This window comes from Eptesicus fuscus, chromosome 2, assembly GCF_027574615.1.
Source record: "Eptesicus fuscus isolate TK198812 chromosome 2, DD_ASM_mEF_20220401, whole genome shotgun sequence".
Taxonomy (NCBI): domain Eukaryota; kingdom Metazoa; phylum Chordata; class Mammalia; order Chiroptera; family Vespertilionidae; genus Eptesicus; species Eptesicus fuscus.
This window is the reverse complement of record NC_072474.1, coordinates 30,066,923-30,084,844: the sequence shown is the minus strand read 5'-3', so window position 1 is coordinate 30,084,844 and position 17,922 is coordinate 30,066,923. Positions and strand designations below refer to the sequence as shown.

The window sequence follows — 17,922 nt, the reverse complement described above, 5'->3', positions numbered from 1 at the left end:
GTAGTTGAGCCTTGATTGCTGTTAGCAAGTTTTTGGGATTGACCCTCCGGCTGAGTAGCTGTGAAGACTGGTCATGACTACAGTAGACAGCTGTTGTGTGGGCCTGACCCCACTGAGAGGGATTTGCTTTAGTAGGGCTCTACTGCCTGCCAAGTCCACCCTTTGGGTGTGTTGTTTGTGGAGCTAGTTGAGTGGTGCTCTGATGTGGTCTGAAGTCAGCCACCAGGTGTATTGGTTATGGGATTTCTTAGGGGGCTCTGGTGCAGACCTAGGCCAGTTATTGCCTTTTTGTGTCCTGGGGCCACCTGGTAGGAGCTACAAAGTTTGTGCCTTGGCTCTTTAAGAGGATGCAGTTGGTAGCTGCCTGTGCCAGGTTTGGAGGCAACTGGGGTAGGCTATGCTGCCAAGTGAGTTGACACTAGTGCCAGGCTTGAGGCTGCTTAGAAAGAGGTATAGGCCGTGCCAAGGCCAGGCATTGCTTGTTTGGCATTTGTACACCTTTGAGAGGTTTTAGGAAAGTCTAGTGCAGGTGGGGGCTGGCAGCTTGAGTGGAATAGCTGCTGAAAGAGGATCTGGCTGGTTCCTAAGTTGGGTGGGGCAGTGTCTCAGGGTGGTGTGAGCGCGGTGGAGACTTGGGAGGGAGGCAGGCTCAACAAAGGAACAATGGCCTCGGGGCCTGGCACTTCTGCCCACCAGCACTTCCTGGCTGTGGTGGGGGGTGGGCTCAACAAAGGAACAATTTTGCGCTTATGTCTGGGAGAGAGCTGTCCCTCCAGCCCTCACTCTGAAGCCAGACAATTCAGTTCCTCCCAGTATGTTCCAGTCGCTCTTTGAGCTACTGCCCCTTCTCCGGAGCTTAGAGTTAAGTGTTTGTGAGCGAGTGAGTCTGTGCCTTGGCTCCTTAAGAGGATGCCTGGGATGCCAGCAGCCCTCATTCTCACCTGGATTGAGTCCCTGCTGATTTTCACAGCCAGTTGTTTGGAGGGATCCTCTTCTGGGATCTCATGCTCCTGGCTGGGAACCTGGTGTGGGGCAGGGACCTCTGGTTCCTCCGAGGAACCTCTGCACCGAGATCATCTCTCCCGACTCTTAACAGCCACCGGTGGGTGTGGGAGAACCCTGTTTCCCATCTCTGCCGCTCCTACCAGTCTCTAGATGGCTTCTTCTGTATTTCCTTAGTTACAGGAGTTCTGTTCAGCTACATTTCAGGTGGTTCTGAGTGATGGTTGTTCTCTAGTTTAGCTGTAATTTTGACGTAGTTGTGGCAGGAAGGGAGCACAGCATTTACCTACTTTGCCATCTTTGAAGTCCTTAGAAAGAGGTTTTTGAAATTAAATTGTAAAACTCTGTGAAAGAGTTAGAAGAAGTTGAGCAATATCCTAGATAGTAGATTTAAAAAAATGGTAGAAAACAAAAGGGAAAATTAAGGAGATTAAGGAAGTCCAACTATTGAGTGAATATTAGAACAGGACAACAGAGAAAATGGGGATGAGGAAATGTTAGCAATAATTCAAGAAAATATCCTAGAACTGAAGCACAGTTTTCAGTGTCAAAAGAATTTTAATCTTGAAAGAAGTCACTCAGGGCTCCCAAGCCCCAAGTAGATTGCCACGGGACACATCATTGTGGCAGAATATCAAAAGACTTCTCCACAGTGGAAGCCAGAAGACAGTGGAGCAAAACCGTCAAAATTCTGAGAGAGGATGTTTTTCTAACTTAGAATTTGTTTTTAACCTACCTAAATTATTAGTTAAAATGTGAGAGTAGGTTAAAGACTTTTTTTTAACCATATAAGGTTTCACACGTTTTCCACCTAAATATTCTCTTAGGAATCTATTGGGGAATGTACTCCATCAAAAGGAGGGAGAAATCAAGATCTAGGCAGGCCTGGGACACAGGAAAGGGGCGCTCTTACACAGAAAGAGGTGAAGCGAGGTCTTGGGATAGCATCTGCGTACCAGGCTCAGAGGCAGTTAGTCTAGACTAGAGCAGAACAGAAGGCCCTGGTAGAAATTACTTCAAGATGACATTAACAAAATGCCTATATATCTCAGTTTATCTAGAGAAGAGTCAGGCAGTTGATGGAAAAATTGGATTTGAATGGGTGATAATTATATAGAAAAGTAAAGCTGTGGGGAAAAGGAGACCATCATTAACACCAGGGAAAAGTTGTGTGAGAAAACGAAAAGTAATCATAGCATGCTGTATGGTTCTGCTGTGACATAATCTTGCAATCATATCCATTAGAGGGATAAGGGTATAAGAGGGAGGGAGGAGGGAAAGAGAGAGGGCGGAGAGAGAGAGAGAGAGAGAGAGAGAGAGAGAGAGAGATAGGTAGGTGGTGGTGTGACTAGTAGGGCATTACCTCATAATGACACAAACTGAAAAATTAAGAAGTAAGGTATTGTTTAGAGATATGGAGATGAATGCCAAAACAGTCAGCTAAAATAGATGAAATTGATTGCCTGGGGAGCAGGACATGGAGAAAGAGGAAAAGAGCAGGAGATTGTGTTGTTGTTTCTTTCTTTTTTTGGGGGGGATGGGGGTGGGTGGGTGGAGGCTCTACGAGCCTTAGAGCAGTGGTTGGCAAACTCATTAGTCAACAGAGCCAAATATCAACGGTACAACGATTGAAATTTCTTTTGAGAGCCGAAAACCGACTTCTGCGCATGGGCCGCGAAGTTTCAATCGCACTGTACGCGCGCTCCCGCACGTGGTATTTTGTGGAAGAGCCACGCTCAAGGGGCCAAAGAGCCGCATGTGGCTCCCGAGCTGCAGTTTGCCGACCACTGCCTTAGAGAATATTTGGCTTTTAAAATTTTAAGCAGATACAAATTATAAGCAGATAAAAAATTAAAGCTTTAAAATTATAAGCAGATAAAAAATCATCTGCTAGTCTCTTATCTCAGTGAAGCTAAGGAAATACTATCCGCTAGGAATGAGGAGCCTAATTCCTAGAGATTAGGTAATCCATTCTCCTCTTGATGTTTGAGAACACCAAGGCCCAGAAAAAATAATTCCTACAGGTGCTTAGGTCCACTGAGCGCATGGCTCCACCATGAAAAACAACATGAAACACTCTTGGTACCGTAACTCATACTTTTATGGAGAGCAAGCAGGCCTGACTTCAGGCAGATGGTGTATAGTAAAGTTTGACTTGGTAAAACAATGGAATTGAGATAACTGGCATTTTATAAGGAAAGCTAGAATGTAAAGCTATTTAATAAATACTATTTAATGCAAAACTATTTCTAGAAAGACCAACCTTTCTCCACACTTAAGTGATTTTGCAGAAATACTATGTTTTCTAGTATACCTATAATAGATTTCTTTTGATAAAGAACAACTTTTATCTTTCTAAGCAACGCAGACAAAAACCTCTTTTTTGTAAAGCAGTTGGTCTCAGAGTGCAGTGCTTGGATCAGCAGCATCCACATCACCTGGAAACTTGTTAGAAATAAAAATGATTACCCCAGAATAGGCATCACCCCAGATCTTCTAAATCAGAAACTCGGGGCTGGAGCCCAGCAGGCTGAGTTTTGACAAGTCCTGCAGGTAATTCTGCTGTACCTTAAAGCTGGGGAACTGCCAAAATAGTAGATGCTTCCCCCTCAGTTCTTTAGGGGTTAAGCTCAGTCTGGACTCCCCACAGAGAAGGGGACCTCTTTCATTTTCCTGTGGGCTTCATTCTCCAGGTTTAAGCACATTGGTCAGCATTAATGTGAACTGTGATTTTTTTTTTTTTTAAACAAACCAAAGACAGCATTTGGCATATTGGTAGTCTTCTGGATAAAAACTGAGTTGAACAGTAACAATCTGAAGCACCATAACTACACACTTATTAAAAAAGAGCACAGTCCTTCTAGGCCAGGGTGTATCTTTGGGGATTTGGGATTGGGTATCAGGGACCCTATGTAGGATGGTGTAAAGTTTACACTGTAAACAGGATTGAAGCTGATTTCTCTCTTATGTGTCCTAGTCTGGAGCTGACCGAAGAACCTAACTCCCTTCTCTTTTGTTTCAATATTCGGAGGGCTTATGTGATCCCCGGTGGTGGCTCTGGGGGTAAATGCAAAGGCATGTTCCTTCCACTAAAGGGTGACCTTGTAGTTGAACACATTCATTCCGCAGACTTCCCACTGGACAGAATGTAGTGGTGCAGCCACATCCAACCACAAGGACAGCCAAGCAGTGTTTATGTTTATTTTGGTTAACCAGTTGCTCCTCCCTGAAGGAGAAAATGGATATTGGGGGTGGCTAGGGACATTTAACAGTTTCTGATGCATAGTAATTTCTGCCTGTGTTCACTTTCGGATATATTCTGTTTACAGTAGAATTTCTTGTGATGATCATGTCAAGCCATGCAAAACCATGGCCATCCTATATAATAAAAGCCCAGTGACCGGATGGCGGAACAACCAGACCAACCGATTGACCAGTCGCTATGACACACACTGACCACCAGGGCACAGACGCTCCACACAGGAGCTGTCCCCTGGTGGTCAGTGCGCTCCCATAGTGGGAGCGCTGCTCAGAGGGCAGGTCCACAGCTGCTCAGCTGACCGAGATGAGCAGAGCTCCCACAGTGGGCTGATCCCCACAGGCCACGCCCCGCACCAGTGCACGAATCCTGTGCATGGGGCCTCTAGTCCTTTTATAAACCTTCCTTAAATGACCTCAAGTTTAATGATCGCCCAACTAAGAGGGATATGTGAACATTGGTCCTAGTTCCAATTTCACTCTCTTCTTACCATTAAAGTTGGGTGCACTGAAACATAGTCTTGTATGCGTAAGAATTTAATATATGATAAAGGCTGGATGTAAACCCAATAGTCAAGACTGAATTATTAACTGTGGGAGTGGGGATCAGCTCAGAGTTGCACCTCACAAAGTATTTGTGCATAAATCCCCTGTGTGTTAAATGTAAAACTTGAAACCCCAGGGAAGTTAGACTTCTGGTATCCTAGGGTGAGGGAGGACATTTTAGGAATATACGTTTTAGAAGAAATAAAGAAAATTGATAGTTTAGACTAAGTTAAATAAAGGAAAACAACGTAACATTCCATATATGAAAAGGAACCACTGAAGGGCAAACTGGGGTAAATACCTTTCAATAGTTCTATGAGGTAAAATATCAGAGCTCTTAAAAATGATACAAAATACCAACAGAGTTAAAATGTGGGAAGGATGTAAACAGAGATAGTATCACACGAATATTGTGTATTGCAGTGGCACGATACTATTGTTTTAAAATTCATTATTATTAATATTTTAAAAAATTGGTTTTAGAGAGAGAAAGAGAGAGAGGAATAGAGAAACATTGATTGGTTGCCACATGCATGTGTCCTGACCGGGAATTAAACTCCCCACCTTTGGGTGTACAGGACAACTCTCCGGCCAGCTAAGCCACACGGGCCAGGGCAGGATACTATTTTTTAAATATCATATTGAAAAGGGTGAAAATACACACTATTTATGGCCCAGCAGGAGATTGGGTTCAGACAGGTTATGTCGTCCACTGCTGGTCACTCACTCGGTGAGGAGAGCAGGCTGGATAGCATTTTAGCAATATGTATTATGAGGCCTAAACATGTTCCTGCATTTGGACCCATATTCTAACTTCTGGGATTCTACACAAAGGAAACATTCCAGATGTAATAGAATTTATGACTGAAGATTATCACTACAGTACTGTTTACGGTGATGAAAAACACACATACCAACTTAACGGTCAGCAGTAGCAGAATGCTAAATAAGCTACCTTATTTATATTGTAATAAAAATTACCCAACCATTTCAAGTCATGTTTTCAAAGAATTTTAATGATGTGGGGAAATGCTTTCTATATAATGTTAAATGAAAAAAGAATTAAAATTCTAAATTCAATATGAACTCTAAAAAACCTACAGGGAAGCTATTAGGAGGAGTTACTATAGACATAAAAGTGATTTTCTCTGGGTGTTAGAATTACTAGTGATTTAAATTTGTTTCTCTATAATTTTATTCCTTAAGAATTCTTCAGAGAGTGTATATACCTTTTATGGAGAGGGAAAAAGTAAACACTGTTTAAAAAGTGAAAATGTGAACCGTCATTTGCCAAAATAAATTCTGTAGCCACCTGGGATGGTGCCTTGTCACTTGTCCTTGTATAAAATAATGTGAGGTTTAACTCTGACACTCATTCAGGTGTTTTCTTTTTTCTTTTTTATATTATCCCTGAGTTCTACTTAAAATGATTGATTTGGTGCATTTAAATTGATGTCTTATTTTACAGTCCCCGGTTACCTTTTTATAGTGTCTGGTTAGAGGCAAATGGAGAGAGTTGAATCATGGAGGAATCATAAACATTTTAGCAAACTTTTCCCTTTAATATGTCAGATAAGCCATTGATACTTGAGGTTAATAAAATTCATGGAGGTTTTTTTTTTTCCTTCATAGAAAAATATAATGCCTGATTACATTTTTAAAATGTTTTTTATTGATTTCAGAGAGAGGAAGGAGAGATAGAAACATCAATGATGAGAGAGAATCATTAATCGGCTGCCTATTGCACGCCCCTTACCATTGATTGAGCCTGTAACACAGGCATGTGCCCTGATCTGGAATTGAACCGTGATCTCCTGGTTCATGGGTCAACGTTCAACCACTGAGCCACACCGGCTGGGCTGCATGATTACATTTTTGAGGTGGAACGATTTTCTTGACTTTACAGATGAATGAAAAAGGAAATTATCATATATGACACACATAATTTAACTTTTCCGAGAGTTCCTCTTTGAAATTGTATTGATACAGAAAGGCAGCACACATTCAATAAAAACCTACTACTTAGGAAGTTTGCTATGGAAGATTTGTAGGGTATTATGGGGAAACTGAAATTCCTTAGGTTTAAAAATTCCTGTGTTCTTTTTAATTAGCTTGCTGTTATTAAATTAAATCTTTTAAGAGAGCCAAGAATTGATGGTTATTTAGGACGTGCTCCAAATTCAAATACAGTAAATTCTGGTTTTCCTATGCAGTGGCCTAGCTGTGCTGTTCAATAGGCAGCCACCGGCCTCATAGGGCTTTTAAATTAAAATTAATTAAAATTAAAATTGAGATCCCATTCACACTGTCTACATTCCAAGGGCCCATGTGTGGCTCATGGTTATCAAATTAGACTGTGCAGGTATAGAAAGTTCTTTTGGACCTTGTTGGTCTAGAGACAATTCAAAATAGAAACTAAGCTCCCAATAATTTCTGATTCACTTTAGAATATTCTTAACGAGGCTTTGTCTAGCCTACGCTAAAATAGTTTTCTTCTTTGAATACGCAAATGATAGGAGGCAGGTGCTTATCGTATTTGGTTCAGATAAACAGATAATCCGAATCCAGAAAATATGCAATTAATACTAAAAGCCCTGGTAAATTCATAGAATTTTAGATTTGAAAGGGCCATTGATTGCATCTAATTAAGCTTTCTTATTTAACTGATGAGAAGTTTGAGGAACAGAGAGGTTAAGTAATTTGCCTAAGTCACACAGCTAGTGGCCTTGTTACTCCTTATTCTCCAAGTACACTGTTCTTGTCACTGGGCCAAGACCACTTTTTGAAAGGCGGTTCAGACCTATAATTCTGTGGTTCAACAACTTTAGAGACAAGAGGAGTCAATTATAGTAGAATTAACTTTACACAGGGTCACAAAGTGTATTGTACAAACAGGAAATGACCCTTTAAAAATCCAGCCCTCTCAGCCTTCTTTTCATGTCTTCAGGAAGTGCTGCTTTCAAGAATAGCCATTTTTACCTTCAGTCTTTAAATTACTTGAAATTACATGTATTTTAAGAATCAGAAGGAAATTTGCTTCCTTTTAAAAATAGCCCCTTTTTTGGGGGATTAGGATACTGTAGTTAGGAAAAGGATTTGCTTTTTAAAATCCTGTTTTTATTTTGCAAAGCTTATAGATTAGTTGTCACTAATAAGATTTGTCCCCCTCCCCCTGCAATTCCATCAAAAGTAAATTTCTGTGAAGTAGTTTGTCATTCTTATATTTAATATATTTTCGTCCAGAATTGTTTATTTCCACAGGCACTGCATAGCGTCTATTAGCGGCTGAGTGCTAACTGTGGCAAGTGAAGTAATTTATTCTGGGAACCTGACTGCATGCTGTGAAAAGATTGCATTTTGTTAATATTGGGAGACTCTTGGGTTGTTTCTGCCATGTCCTGTGGATTTTACCTTTCAAATACATACCAACCTTGTTTCCTTCTTTTCTCTTTTACTGTCTTAGTCTAGACCTTCATCTGCATGTTGTTTTTAGTCTCTGTTTCCATTTGGTCTTGCCCCTGTCTGTCACCTGTCTGGCATGCAGCTGCCAGAGTGGTATTTCTAGAACAAATCTGATCATTTCATTCCTGGAATGAAATCCTGCAGTGTCTAGTCCGGTCTGCAGAGTGAAATGCGGGGTCGGGCCCTTGTTTTGGCGAACTGTCCCCTCTCATCTGGGTTCCTCCTACCTCCCTACTCTCCCTCAAGTCTTTGTTCAAATATCACTCTCTCAGGTCTTACCTGGCCACCAGCTAAATGGTCATAACTCCTTGCTCACCTGTACCTTCTCTCCATTTTTAGTTTTCCCTCCAGCACTTAACACCTTCTAACATACTGTATACTTTACCAATTTTCTGATGTATTGGAGCTTTCCCCAAGTAGGATGTACTCTCCATCAGGGCAGTGTATGGTGTTTTGTTTGTGCCGAGTGTTCCACTTGCTGCCCTTTCTCTTCAGCGACCTGTCTTTCTCCCTCCCAAGTTCTTGGTGATTCCTGCATTACCCCATGGACAGCGGTGGAAGGCAGTTTTCCTGAGCGTGCCACCCTCTATCTCCTTCTTTGTCCAGGCCATCTAGTTAGCCCCGGGGGTCAGCGGAGGTGGTATCCCTGCCTAGCGATGGAGTGATCCGGAAACTCACAGTCACAGTTGGTGTCATTGGGTGGGGTGTGGGTTTTAATGACATCTCAGTGCTCCCTGTGAGCATTCTCTCAGTGGATGCTTGTGCGTTGCTGGGTATTTGGTTGGATGGCCACTTGCTCATCACCAAGTGGTTTCTCTGCAGAGCGCAACGGCGATGCTCCTCAGGTACCAGGGGCCGTAGTGATAAACGGGCGAAATCCCAGGGTGGGATGGGACACTATCCAGTCACCTGGCAGCCTCTCCTGCCACTGTGTGCAGTCCCTTGGGGAGGAAATCTCCAAAAGCAGAGCTGTCTATAAATCTCCAAAAGCAGATTTATGTGTGCCTGTATCGTAATAGGAATGGTGAAGAAATGCTCTTAGGAGTCTGCAGTTCTGCCCATTATCCTATGGGTTGTTTTAGCAAACTGATGTCCGTGGGGTAAAATTAACCAGCCACAATATTCTAGTGCTGGTCTGCCACTGTCCTCCATTGTAAATAGTTTTAGAACCCATCTGTTCATTAAATGGGTAGACTGGGGGTTTCAGAAACTAAGCTTATCAAATAATTCACTAGTGATATGAGATAACTTTGAATTATTAAAAAAAACAACAACCCCACCCAGTTTCTATTTAGGCTTACATCATTCTTTTAATTTTGCCAAAACCTCAAAATATTTTTCAGGGAAGTAATCTGAAGAGCACCAAAATGTGGGGTGTGTGTGAGTGTGTGTGTGTGTGTGTGTGTTTTAAGAAGGGCCTGGTAGATTTTTTGCAGAAAATGCAATATGGTGTATTTACTTTTACCTTTAAAATTTTTTTTAAATACATAGTAGTATATATGAGTGGCCCGGTGCACAGATTCGTGCATATTGAAAGGAAATTAATTAGAAGAAAGATTCGTGCAGTAATTACATTACTGCAAAAAATTACATGTCAAAATAGCATATATAATATAGTATTATAAAATTAAAATACAAAATATTTTAATATCACTATTTGCCCTTTCTCTATAATAGAAGTGTCAGAGATGAAAGAAAATTAGTAAAATGTATATGAAAATAATATGTAAATTGATTAATAAATGAACAATAACATGATATAAAAACAACAAAGACATGTCATAAAAATAACAAAAATAGCCCTAACCGGTTTGGCTCAGTAGATAGAACGTCGGCCTGTGGACTGAAAAGGTCCCGGATTCGATTCCGGTCAAGGGCATGTACCTTGGTTGCGGGCACATCCCCAGTATGAGGTGTGCAGGAGGCAGCTGATCAATGTTTCTCTCTCATCGATGTTTCTAACTCTCTATCCCTCTCCCTTCCTTCCTGTAAGAAATCAATAAAATATATTTAAAAAAAATAACAAAAACATGACATAAAAACAACATTGATAAAGCAATGATTGATAAATTGATTAATAAATAAACAACAACAACATGATATAACAACAAAGTGCCAATAGTTGGACTTCAGATACAGTCTGGCGTCGCATGCAATTGGCGCCAGCGAGAGCTTTATATGTAGTTCACATGTGCGAGTCAGCGTTTATTTTTATTTATTTATTTATTTTATTCATTCATTCATTCATTCATTAATTCATTCAACCTTTATTTTTAAATTGCCAGTGCATGTCATATGTACCTGCCGGTTGGTCGGTCAGATGATCAGACAGACGTATGGTTGGTCACTTAGCCTTTTACATATATAGATATATTTTTATTGTTGACAGTATTGTAGATGTCTCCCATTCCCCCCCACCCCCAATCCATCCAGCCCCTCCCGCCTCTCCCCTAGGCCTTCACTACACTACTGTCGGTGTCCATGGGCTATGCAAATAACCATCACTCTGCTACGCTCACGATTGGGCCTCCTCAGGAGGAGGCTTTCCCGGCCTTGGGCACCAGCGGGGAGCCTGCACGGATCGCAGGCAACTACCAGGGGGTCGGCTCCTAAGATCCGTAGCAGGGACACTGGGGTGCAGCAGAGCCCAAGACCGCCACCCAGGGCCAATCCCCGACCCTGAAAGAAGGCAGAATGCGGTGGCCACAGCCAAGGCCTGGGTCCCTGGTGCTGGCAGAAAACTGGTGCAGGCAGCCAGGTGAATGAAGGTCTATTGCACGAATCTTCGTGCAAATGGGCTGCTAGTTCTTTCATATGTCTATTGGCCATCTGTATGTTTTCTTTGGAGAAGTGTCTATTTAGGTCCTTTAGCCATTTTTTTTTTTTATTTGATTGTTTGTCTTCCTTTTGTTGAGTTATATAAGTTCTTTATATATTTTGGAAATTAACCGTTTATAAGGTGTATCAGGCATGGTATTCTTAAAAGATACTTTACCAATATGTGTGTGACAAAATATCCTGTTTATGTAGCTATCGATGTATTATTCTTTTCCTTCATCTATTTTTGTCCCTTTGCTGATTTGAACTTTTGTCTACATGTGAAATAAAAGTGAACACTGAATAAATGAAAGATTAAAAACCCCACATCTGGCTTTGTCTAACCACCAGAACTGTGAATGGGTGACCCTTAGTAATGACTGCACCTGGGTGTTTTATGGGATGTGACATAAGTGAGTTAGACTGCAGGATTCTGTACGTATGGACCGTAATTTCACCTATTTTACTACCAGTCTTGTCAGAACTCCCAGGCAAGTGTGGAATATCATACTGTTATAGAAAAATTCCAGTTGGCCACAAAGCTCACATTTACAAGTGTTGACACTTTGACTGGCTTTGGTAACCAGTGCCTGGGAGACACCAGACCTCTTGTGCACATATGCATGTGTGTGCATGCGTGTGTGCGTGCGTGCGTGTGTGTGTGTGTGTGTGTGTGTGTACTGAGGCTGAGGCGAGCTTGGCACTTCACAACATTGGGTGAGGGAGGAGGAAACAGTTGGGTGGAGAAGTGTTTTGCCAACATTTCCAGGGTAGACTGGGGGTTGAAATGTAGATTCTGTTTGTTGATGAAAAATGTGTCCATTTTAGTGGTGAGGTGATAAGAACTTGTAGAAAATTGATGGTTTTGCTCAGCTGTGACCTTTGATGTTGACCTTGTGTAGATGTGTACCCATTAGTCTTGACTCTTGGTATCTTCTATTATTACTACATTGCATCCTGCACGTTATAATGAAATAGTAGCAGCTCTGACAGGATGCTGTTAGTTTTGGAGAGTTTAAAAATATGTGAATCTGACTCTTTTTTTCTTTGTCGGTTGCCCTTAGGTAATTCTTTCTGCAGGATGATTTAAGAGAAGATCCTTCTTCCTTAGGAATGGAGAGCAGTTTGCCAGCTACCAATATGCCAGCCCCTTCATCTTCTCCCTTGGAGAAACATCCCAGCTCAGCCAATGGTAATGGAGATTTTGATTCAGGTACGATTCTGTTTTCTAGAGCCATTTGGCCTTTTGATGTATTGACCAGTATCTTTCTGAAAATGTTCAGGAAACAGTGAGGCAGGGTTTCTAGATCTCACATGTGGCCTGTTCCTAGGCTCTGCTGTCATATTAATAAGCATATAGCAGCTTGAAAGTCAGGCAAAATTTGCTTCAAAATTAATATTAGCTATATACTAGACAGGGCAGGCTAGGTGATAGTGAGATGCCAAATCGCTTCAAAATCTCAATGGCTTAGCAAATAAATGTTCACAATTACTCGCACTCTGTAGGTCAGACAGTTGGTGGTGCTCCGTTGCACGGAGTCTCTGCACAGTGCCTGGCAGTGCCATCTCTGCTGCTGCCTCGGGCTTGGTCCTAACGGGAAGCAGAGCTGCCAGGTCTTGAACCAGTGATTAAATGCTCTAGCTCAGAAGAGACAGGTTTGCTCAGAACCTCTTTTTAAAATTTTTATTTTTCAATCACATTTCACATTTAATATTATTTTGTACTAGAGGCCCAGTGCACAAAATTTGTGCATGGGGGGGGTCCCTTAGCCCGGCCTGCACCCTCTCCAATCCAGGACCCCTCGGGGGATGCCCGCAGGGATTGGGCCTAAACTGGCAGTTGGACATCTCTCTCGCAATCTGGGACCACTGGCTCATAACCACTCACCTGCCTGCCTGCCTGATCCCCCTAACAGCCTCTGCCTGCTGGCCTGATGCCCTTCACTGCTCCCCTGCTGGCCTGATCGCCCCCCTAACTGCCCTTGCTGGCCTGATCACCCCTAACTTCACTCCCCTGCCGGCCTGATCGCCCCTAACTGCCCTTCCCTACTGGCCTGATCACCCCTAACTGCCCTCCCCTGCCGGCCTGATTGCCCCTAACCACCTCTGCCTCGGTCCCTGCCACCATGGCTTTGTCCAGAAAAACGTCAGGAAGATGTCTGGTCTAATTAGCATATTACTCTTTTATTAGTCTAGATTAGTTTCAGGTGTACAGCATATCAGTTCGACATTCATATGCTTTACAAAGTGTTCCCCACAATATTTTTACCCACCTGGCACATACATACTTAAGTATGATGGACTGTATTCTAATGCTACAGTTTATATCCCCATGACTATTTTATAACTACCACTTTGTAGTTCTTAATCCCTTCACCTTTATACCCACCCCCCTTACCCCCATGCTCAGAACTTCTTGACAGAACAGGTCTAGGGAGGTGTGGAAATAGAATTCTTGGGAGAAACCAAGGTGGCGACATAGGTAAACACCTGAACTTGCTGCCTCGCACAACCACTTCAAAACTACAACTAAAAGACAAAACGGATATCATCCAGAACCATGGGAAGGCTGGATGAGTGGAAATTATACAACTAGAAGGAAAGAGAAAAGCACACTGAGACTTGGAGGAGGTGCAGAGGTGCAGAAGTGAAGCGCGGAAAGGGACTGGCAACTGAGTATGCTGTTGTCTTTTTCAATCGGGAGGGAGATACAAGCTCCAACTGCTCTGAACTCCAGTTCTGAGTGAGACTCTGGGAACCCAGACTCATATGGGGGAAACTGGACTGTCTGGTATCGGGCCAGAACAAGAGGGTGGCTTTCTCTCAGAGGTGCTTGCAGTGATCATTGTTCCTGCATGGTGCTGCGGGACACAAAGACACGGAACCTCTTCAGGGCAGGGCTGAGGGTCAGCCATTGCTGTTTGCTCCACCCTGGTGATTCCCTGAGACCCCACCCACCCAATTTACAACCCCACCCAAGCTGTGCACAGAGGCTTTTGCATATGAATGGCCTGGCCCTTTGCAATTTGAAACCTAACATACTGCAGCTGGGTCAGAGAGACCCAGAGCCTCCAAAGGAAGACCCAAGGCTCAACAGCAGTTTGCATTGCTTCACAGCTGGGCCTCATCTGGGCACCTCCAAACCCCAAACAAAGAGGAGGAATCTGCAGATATCTCTGTAGCTTCTGCTGGGTGGCCTCAGGCAGTGGCTGACTTTGCACCTCTTTGGAGATCCAAGAGCCAGTGTACCCAGTGGTCAGAGTGAGACCATACAGATTACAACTCTTCACATCCATAAGAGACACACTCAGAGGGCAGACTCAGTGAGCGCCAAAGTCCCACTAAAGCAAGTCTTGCCCCATAAGGGTGTCTCCAGCACAGAAGTTCTCCCATCATAAACACAACTGATCCTCACAGCCAATTGGCCTGGAGGTCAGTTCCTCCCAGTGATACCAACAGCAATCAGGGCTTAACTACAACAAGACTGTGCACATACACAAAGGGGTGAACCAAGAGTGTCCACCTCAGGTAATTAGGGAGGCTGAGCCACTGGGCCCTATAGGACACCTAGCACACAAAGCCACACTTGTAACACAGGGAAACAGCCAAAATGTGGAGACAAAGAAACAAGTCACAAATGAAAGAAATGGAGGAAAGCAAACTACTGGATATAGAGTTCAAAACCATAGTTATAAGGTTACTCAAGAATCTTCTAGAAACCTCCGAGTAATTTAGTGAGACCCTCAAAATATGAAAAAGGACCAACTAGAAATTAAGCATACACTGACTGAAATAAAGAATAATATACAGAGATTCAACAGTAGACTAGAGGATCCCAAGAATCAAGTCAAAGATTTGAAATTCGAAGAAGCAAAAAACACCCAACCAGAAAAGCAAAGAGAAAAAAGAATAAAAAAATATGAAGATAGTGTAAGGAGCCTCTGGGACAATTTCAAGCGTACCAGCATCTGAATTATGGTGGTGCCAGAAGAAGAGAGAGAGAGAGAGAGAGCAAGATACTGAAAACCGTTTTGAAGAAATAATGACAGAAAACTTCCCCTACCTGGTGAAAGAAATAGACTTACAAGTCCAGGAAGTGCAGAGAACCCCAAGCAAGTGGAATCCAAAGAGGACCACACCAAGACACGTAATTAAAATGCCAAGGGCAAACAACAAAGAGAATATTAAAAGCATCAAGAGAAAAACAGTTAATTACCTACAAGGTAGTACCCATAAGATTGTCAGCTGATTTCTCAACAGAAACTATGCAGGCCAGATGCGAGTGGCAAGAAATATTCAAAGTGATGAATAGCAAGAAGCTACGACCAAGATTACTCTACCCAGCAAAGTTATCATTCAGAATTGAAGGTCAGATAAAGAGCTTCACAGATAAGAAAAAGCTAAAGGAGTTCATCACCACTAAACCAGTATTATATGAAATGCTGAAGGGTATTCTTTAAGAAGAGGAAGAAGAAGAAAAAGGTAAAGATAAAAATTATGAACAACAAAGTGACAACAAATACATATCTATCAACAAATGAATCTAAAAATCACATGAATAAAAATATGAACAGAATAAACTGGTGAATATAATAGAATCAGGGGCATAGAGAGGGAGTGGACTGACAATTCTTGGGGGGAAGGGAGTGTGGGGGGTGCAGGAAAAGATTGGACAAAAATTGTACATCTATGGATGAGGACAGTGGAGGGGGGTAAAGGTAGAGGGTGGGGTGGGAACCAGGTGGAGGGAAGCTAGGGGGGAGAAAAAGAGGAACAACTTTAATCTGAACAATAAAGATTTATTAAATTAAAAAAAAAGGAAATCGAATTCTCTTGCATGTGCCCAGAAAGAGAGGACAGCAGGATCTGCCCAAGCACTAGATGCCACTTCCCATGACCCTCTCAAAAACCCCCAGCACAGCTTTCAGCAAAGAGCATAATGTGAAAGAAATTTAGGAGATATGAATTTGTGGTAAAGAAATCACAAAACAAACAAAACGAAACCAGTTTTTGGTTGAATTTTGATATTTACCCAATGAATTTGTAAATGTATCTTTTTCTAAATATTGACATAATAAAAGAGTTTATTAAAAAAATTTTTTTTAAAAGGACTTCAGTGTTACATAACAGCAAATTAGATAAGGACAACTTAGCTCTCAGAATCATAGACAATGCTGTAGTGAATTCGTGGGCAAAAATGTTGATCATTAATTCAGTGGGAGATTTGACCATTGTCCCAAAATGGTGTGAAATTTGTTTTCACATTTTGATGAGACCAGTCAATGATGTAATTACAGACTGTGTGATGTTAATGGGAAGCAGAAAGGCAGGGTCTGGAATAAGTGATTAAATGCTCTAGTTCAGAAGAGACAGGTCCCATTGAATTTACTAGATTATGTTTCTCAAATTATATCTATATTGGAGAAAATATGGAAATCCCTAAAATCATTGCATGAAAGATGTGAGTATCTGTTTCAGAATTAGCTCATTGTTCCCCTTTCAGTTTCTTTCTACATAAAGCAGGAGCGGGAAAAGTCTAAAAGCAGAGTCGAATCTTTTTCTCCCTGTGGAAACATGCAAATTCTTTTTCTGAGAGAGCATAGTCCCATAGACTGAATGTTCAGCCTAGTTATTCTACTTTTATTTAAGTATAAATATGCCTTTAAAAAAGTCTTTGTTATGCTTGCTGAGTGAGGTTATTTTTCCACTTTTAGAGTCCCTGATTTTCACCATATTTTTGTTGTACACACATCTGACACCTATGACTGCATCATTTTTACTGGTGTGTTTTCAAAACTGTCTAAACGGCAACTGTGTGTTGACTTTTCATTATTGGGCACCTGCAATAGATTCTGAAACTTATTAATAATATGGTGTCAGGAAAATTAGGTGTACTGAATTTTCTTGTGGGTGATCCCATTAATGGGGAGGTGTGAGCACCAGAATCCTGTCATTGGCTGGGTTACGCCACATCAAACGCCCCCTTCTTGGTTAGTTCCTTGCTATTGTGTGGTGGGATGCCTGAATCATCTAAGAGGTTAAGATCTTTGTTAGAAGTAATAGTCCTAAATAGCTCTAAATGATCTTAACATTTTCCAGATATTGGCCCTGACTCCCTTCTTCCCCTCCTAATATGGCTAATCTGTCCTTTCTCCTTGGAATTTCCATTTATATTTGTGTGGTGAGGAGACTTTTAGATGGTGCCCCAAAGACAGACTTTCCTAAAGAGGAAACCAATTTAAAGCAGGATCTAAACCTTTGTAGAGAGCAGAGGCTAACTTTCAGGAACTCGGATGTAGTTTTGAACATTTAGACTCTTAAGAACATACCCAAGTAGGAGCCGTCAAGTAATTTATTTTCCCAAGTAGTTACCTTTTCACTTGTTACTACGTAAAATATCTTGCTGTCTGCCATCAGTTGTGCGGATGTTTGGTTCTGGGACTCACTGTGATGTGCTTAGGGTTGGATGGTGTCTTGATCTTCTTCCTGGAAGTGTTTCAGATGAGATTTCCATGTCAGATGAGCAGAAGGCAAACTGAGCTCTCTTCACCTGCCTGTAAACTGACTCTCAAATGAGGTACAACAGGTGCATGACCCTGTGTTCATGGCAGCGCTCCCTTAAGTGCTTTATGCATGTTGCGTTGTTTAAGTCTTGCACAATCCAGTGAAACAGCAGATGAAGTTGGACAGCCAGGCAGAGTCACTTGGCTGTTGTGTTCAAGCCTGAGATTTCATCCTGAGGGCTTGGAACCTTGTGCTCTGAAACACTGAGCTGTGCCTGCCCTTCAGCCTGGACATGTAAATGTGCATAAACACACACACACACACACACACACA

General features: G+C 42.1%; 1 protein-coding gene across 3 annotated transcripts in view; it reads left to right on the top strand.

Moving 5' to 3' along the window:
- Nucleotides 1–12,198: 12,198 nt before the first annotated feature.
- The window catches only part of SFMBT2 (Scm like with four mbt domains 2), a 196,134-nt gene continuing 190,410 nt past the window's right edge, over nucleotides 12,199–17,922 (top strand). For all 3 annotated transcript variants that reach the window (XM_054726333.1, XM_028130935.2, XM_054726331.1), the window contains exon 1: nucleotides 12,199–12,298. In XM_054726333.1, the coding sequence (XP_054582308.1) occupies nucleotides 12,199–12,298 (100 nt within the window). The remainder of the gene's footprint in view (nucleotides 12,299–17,922) is intronic.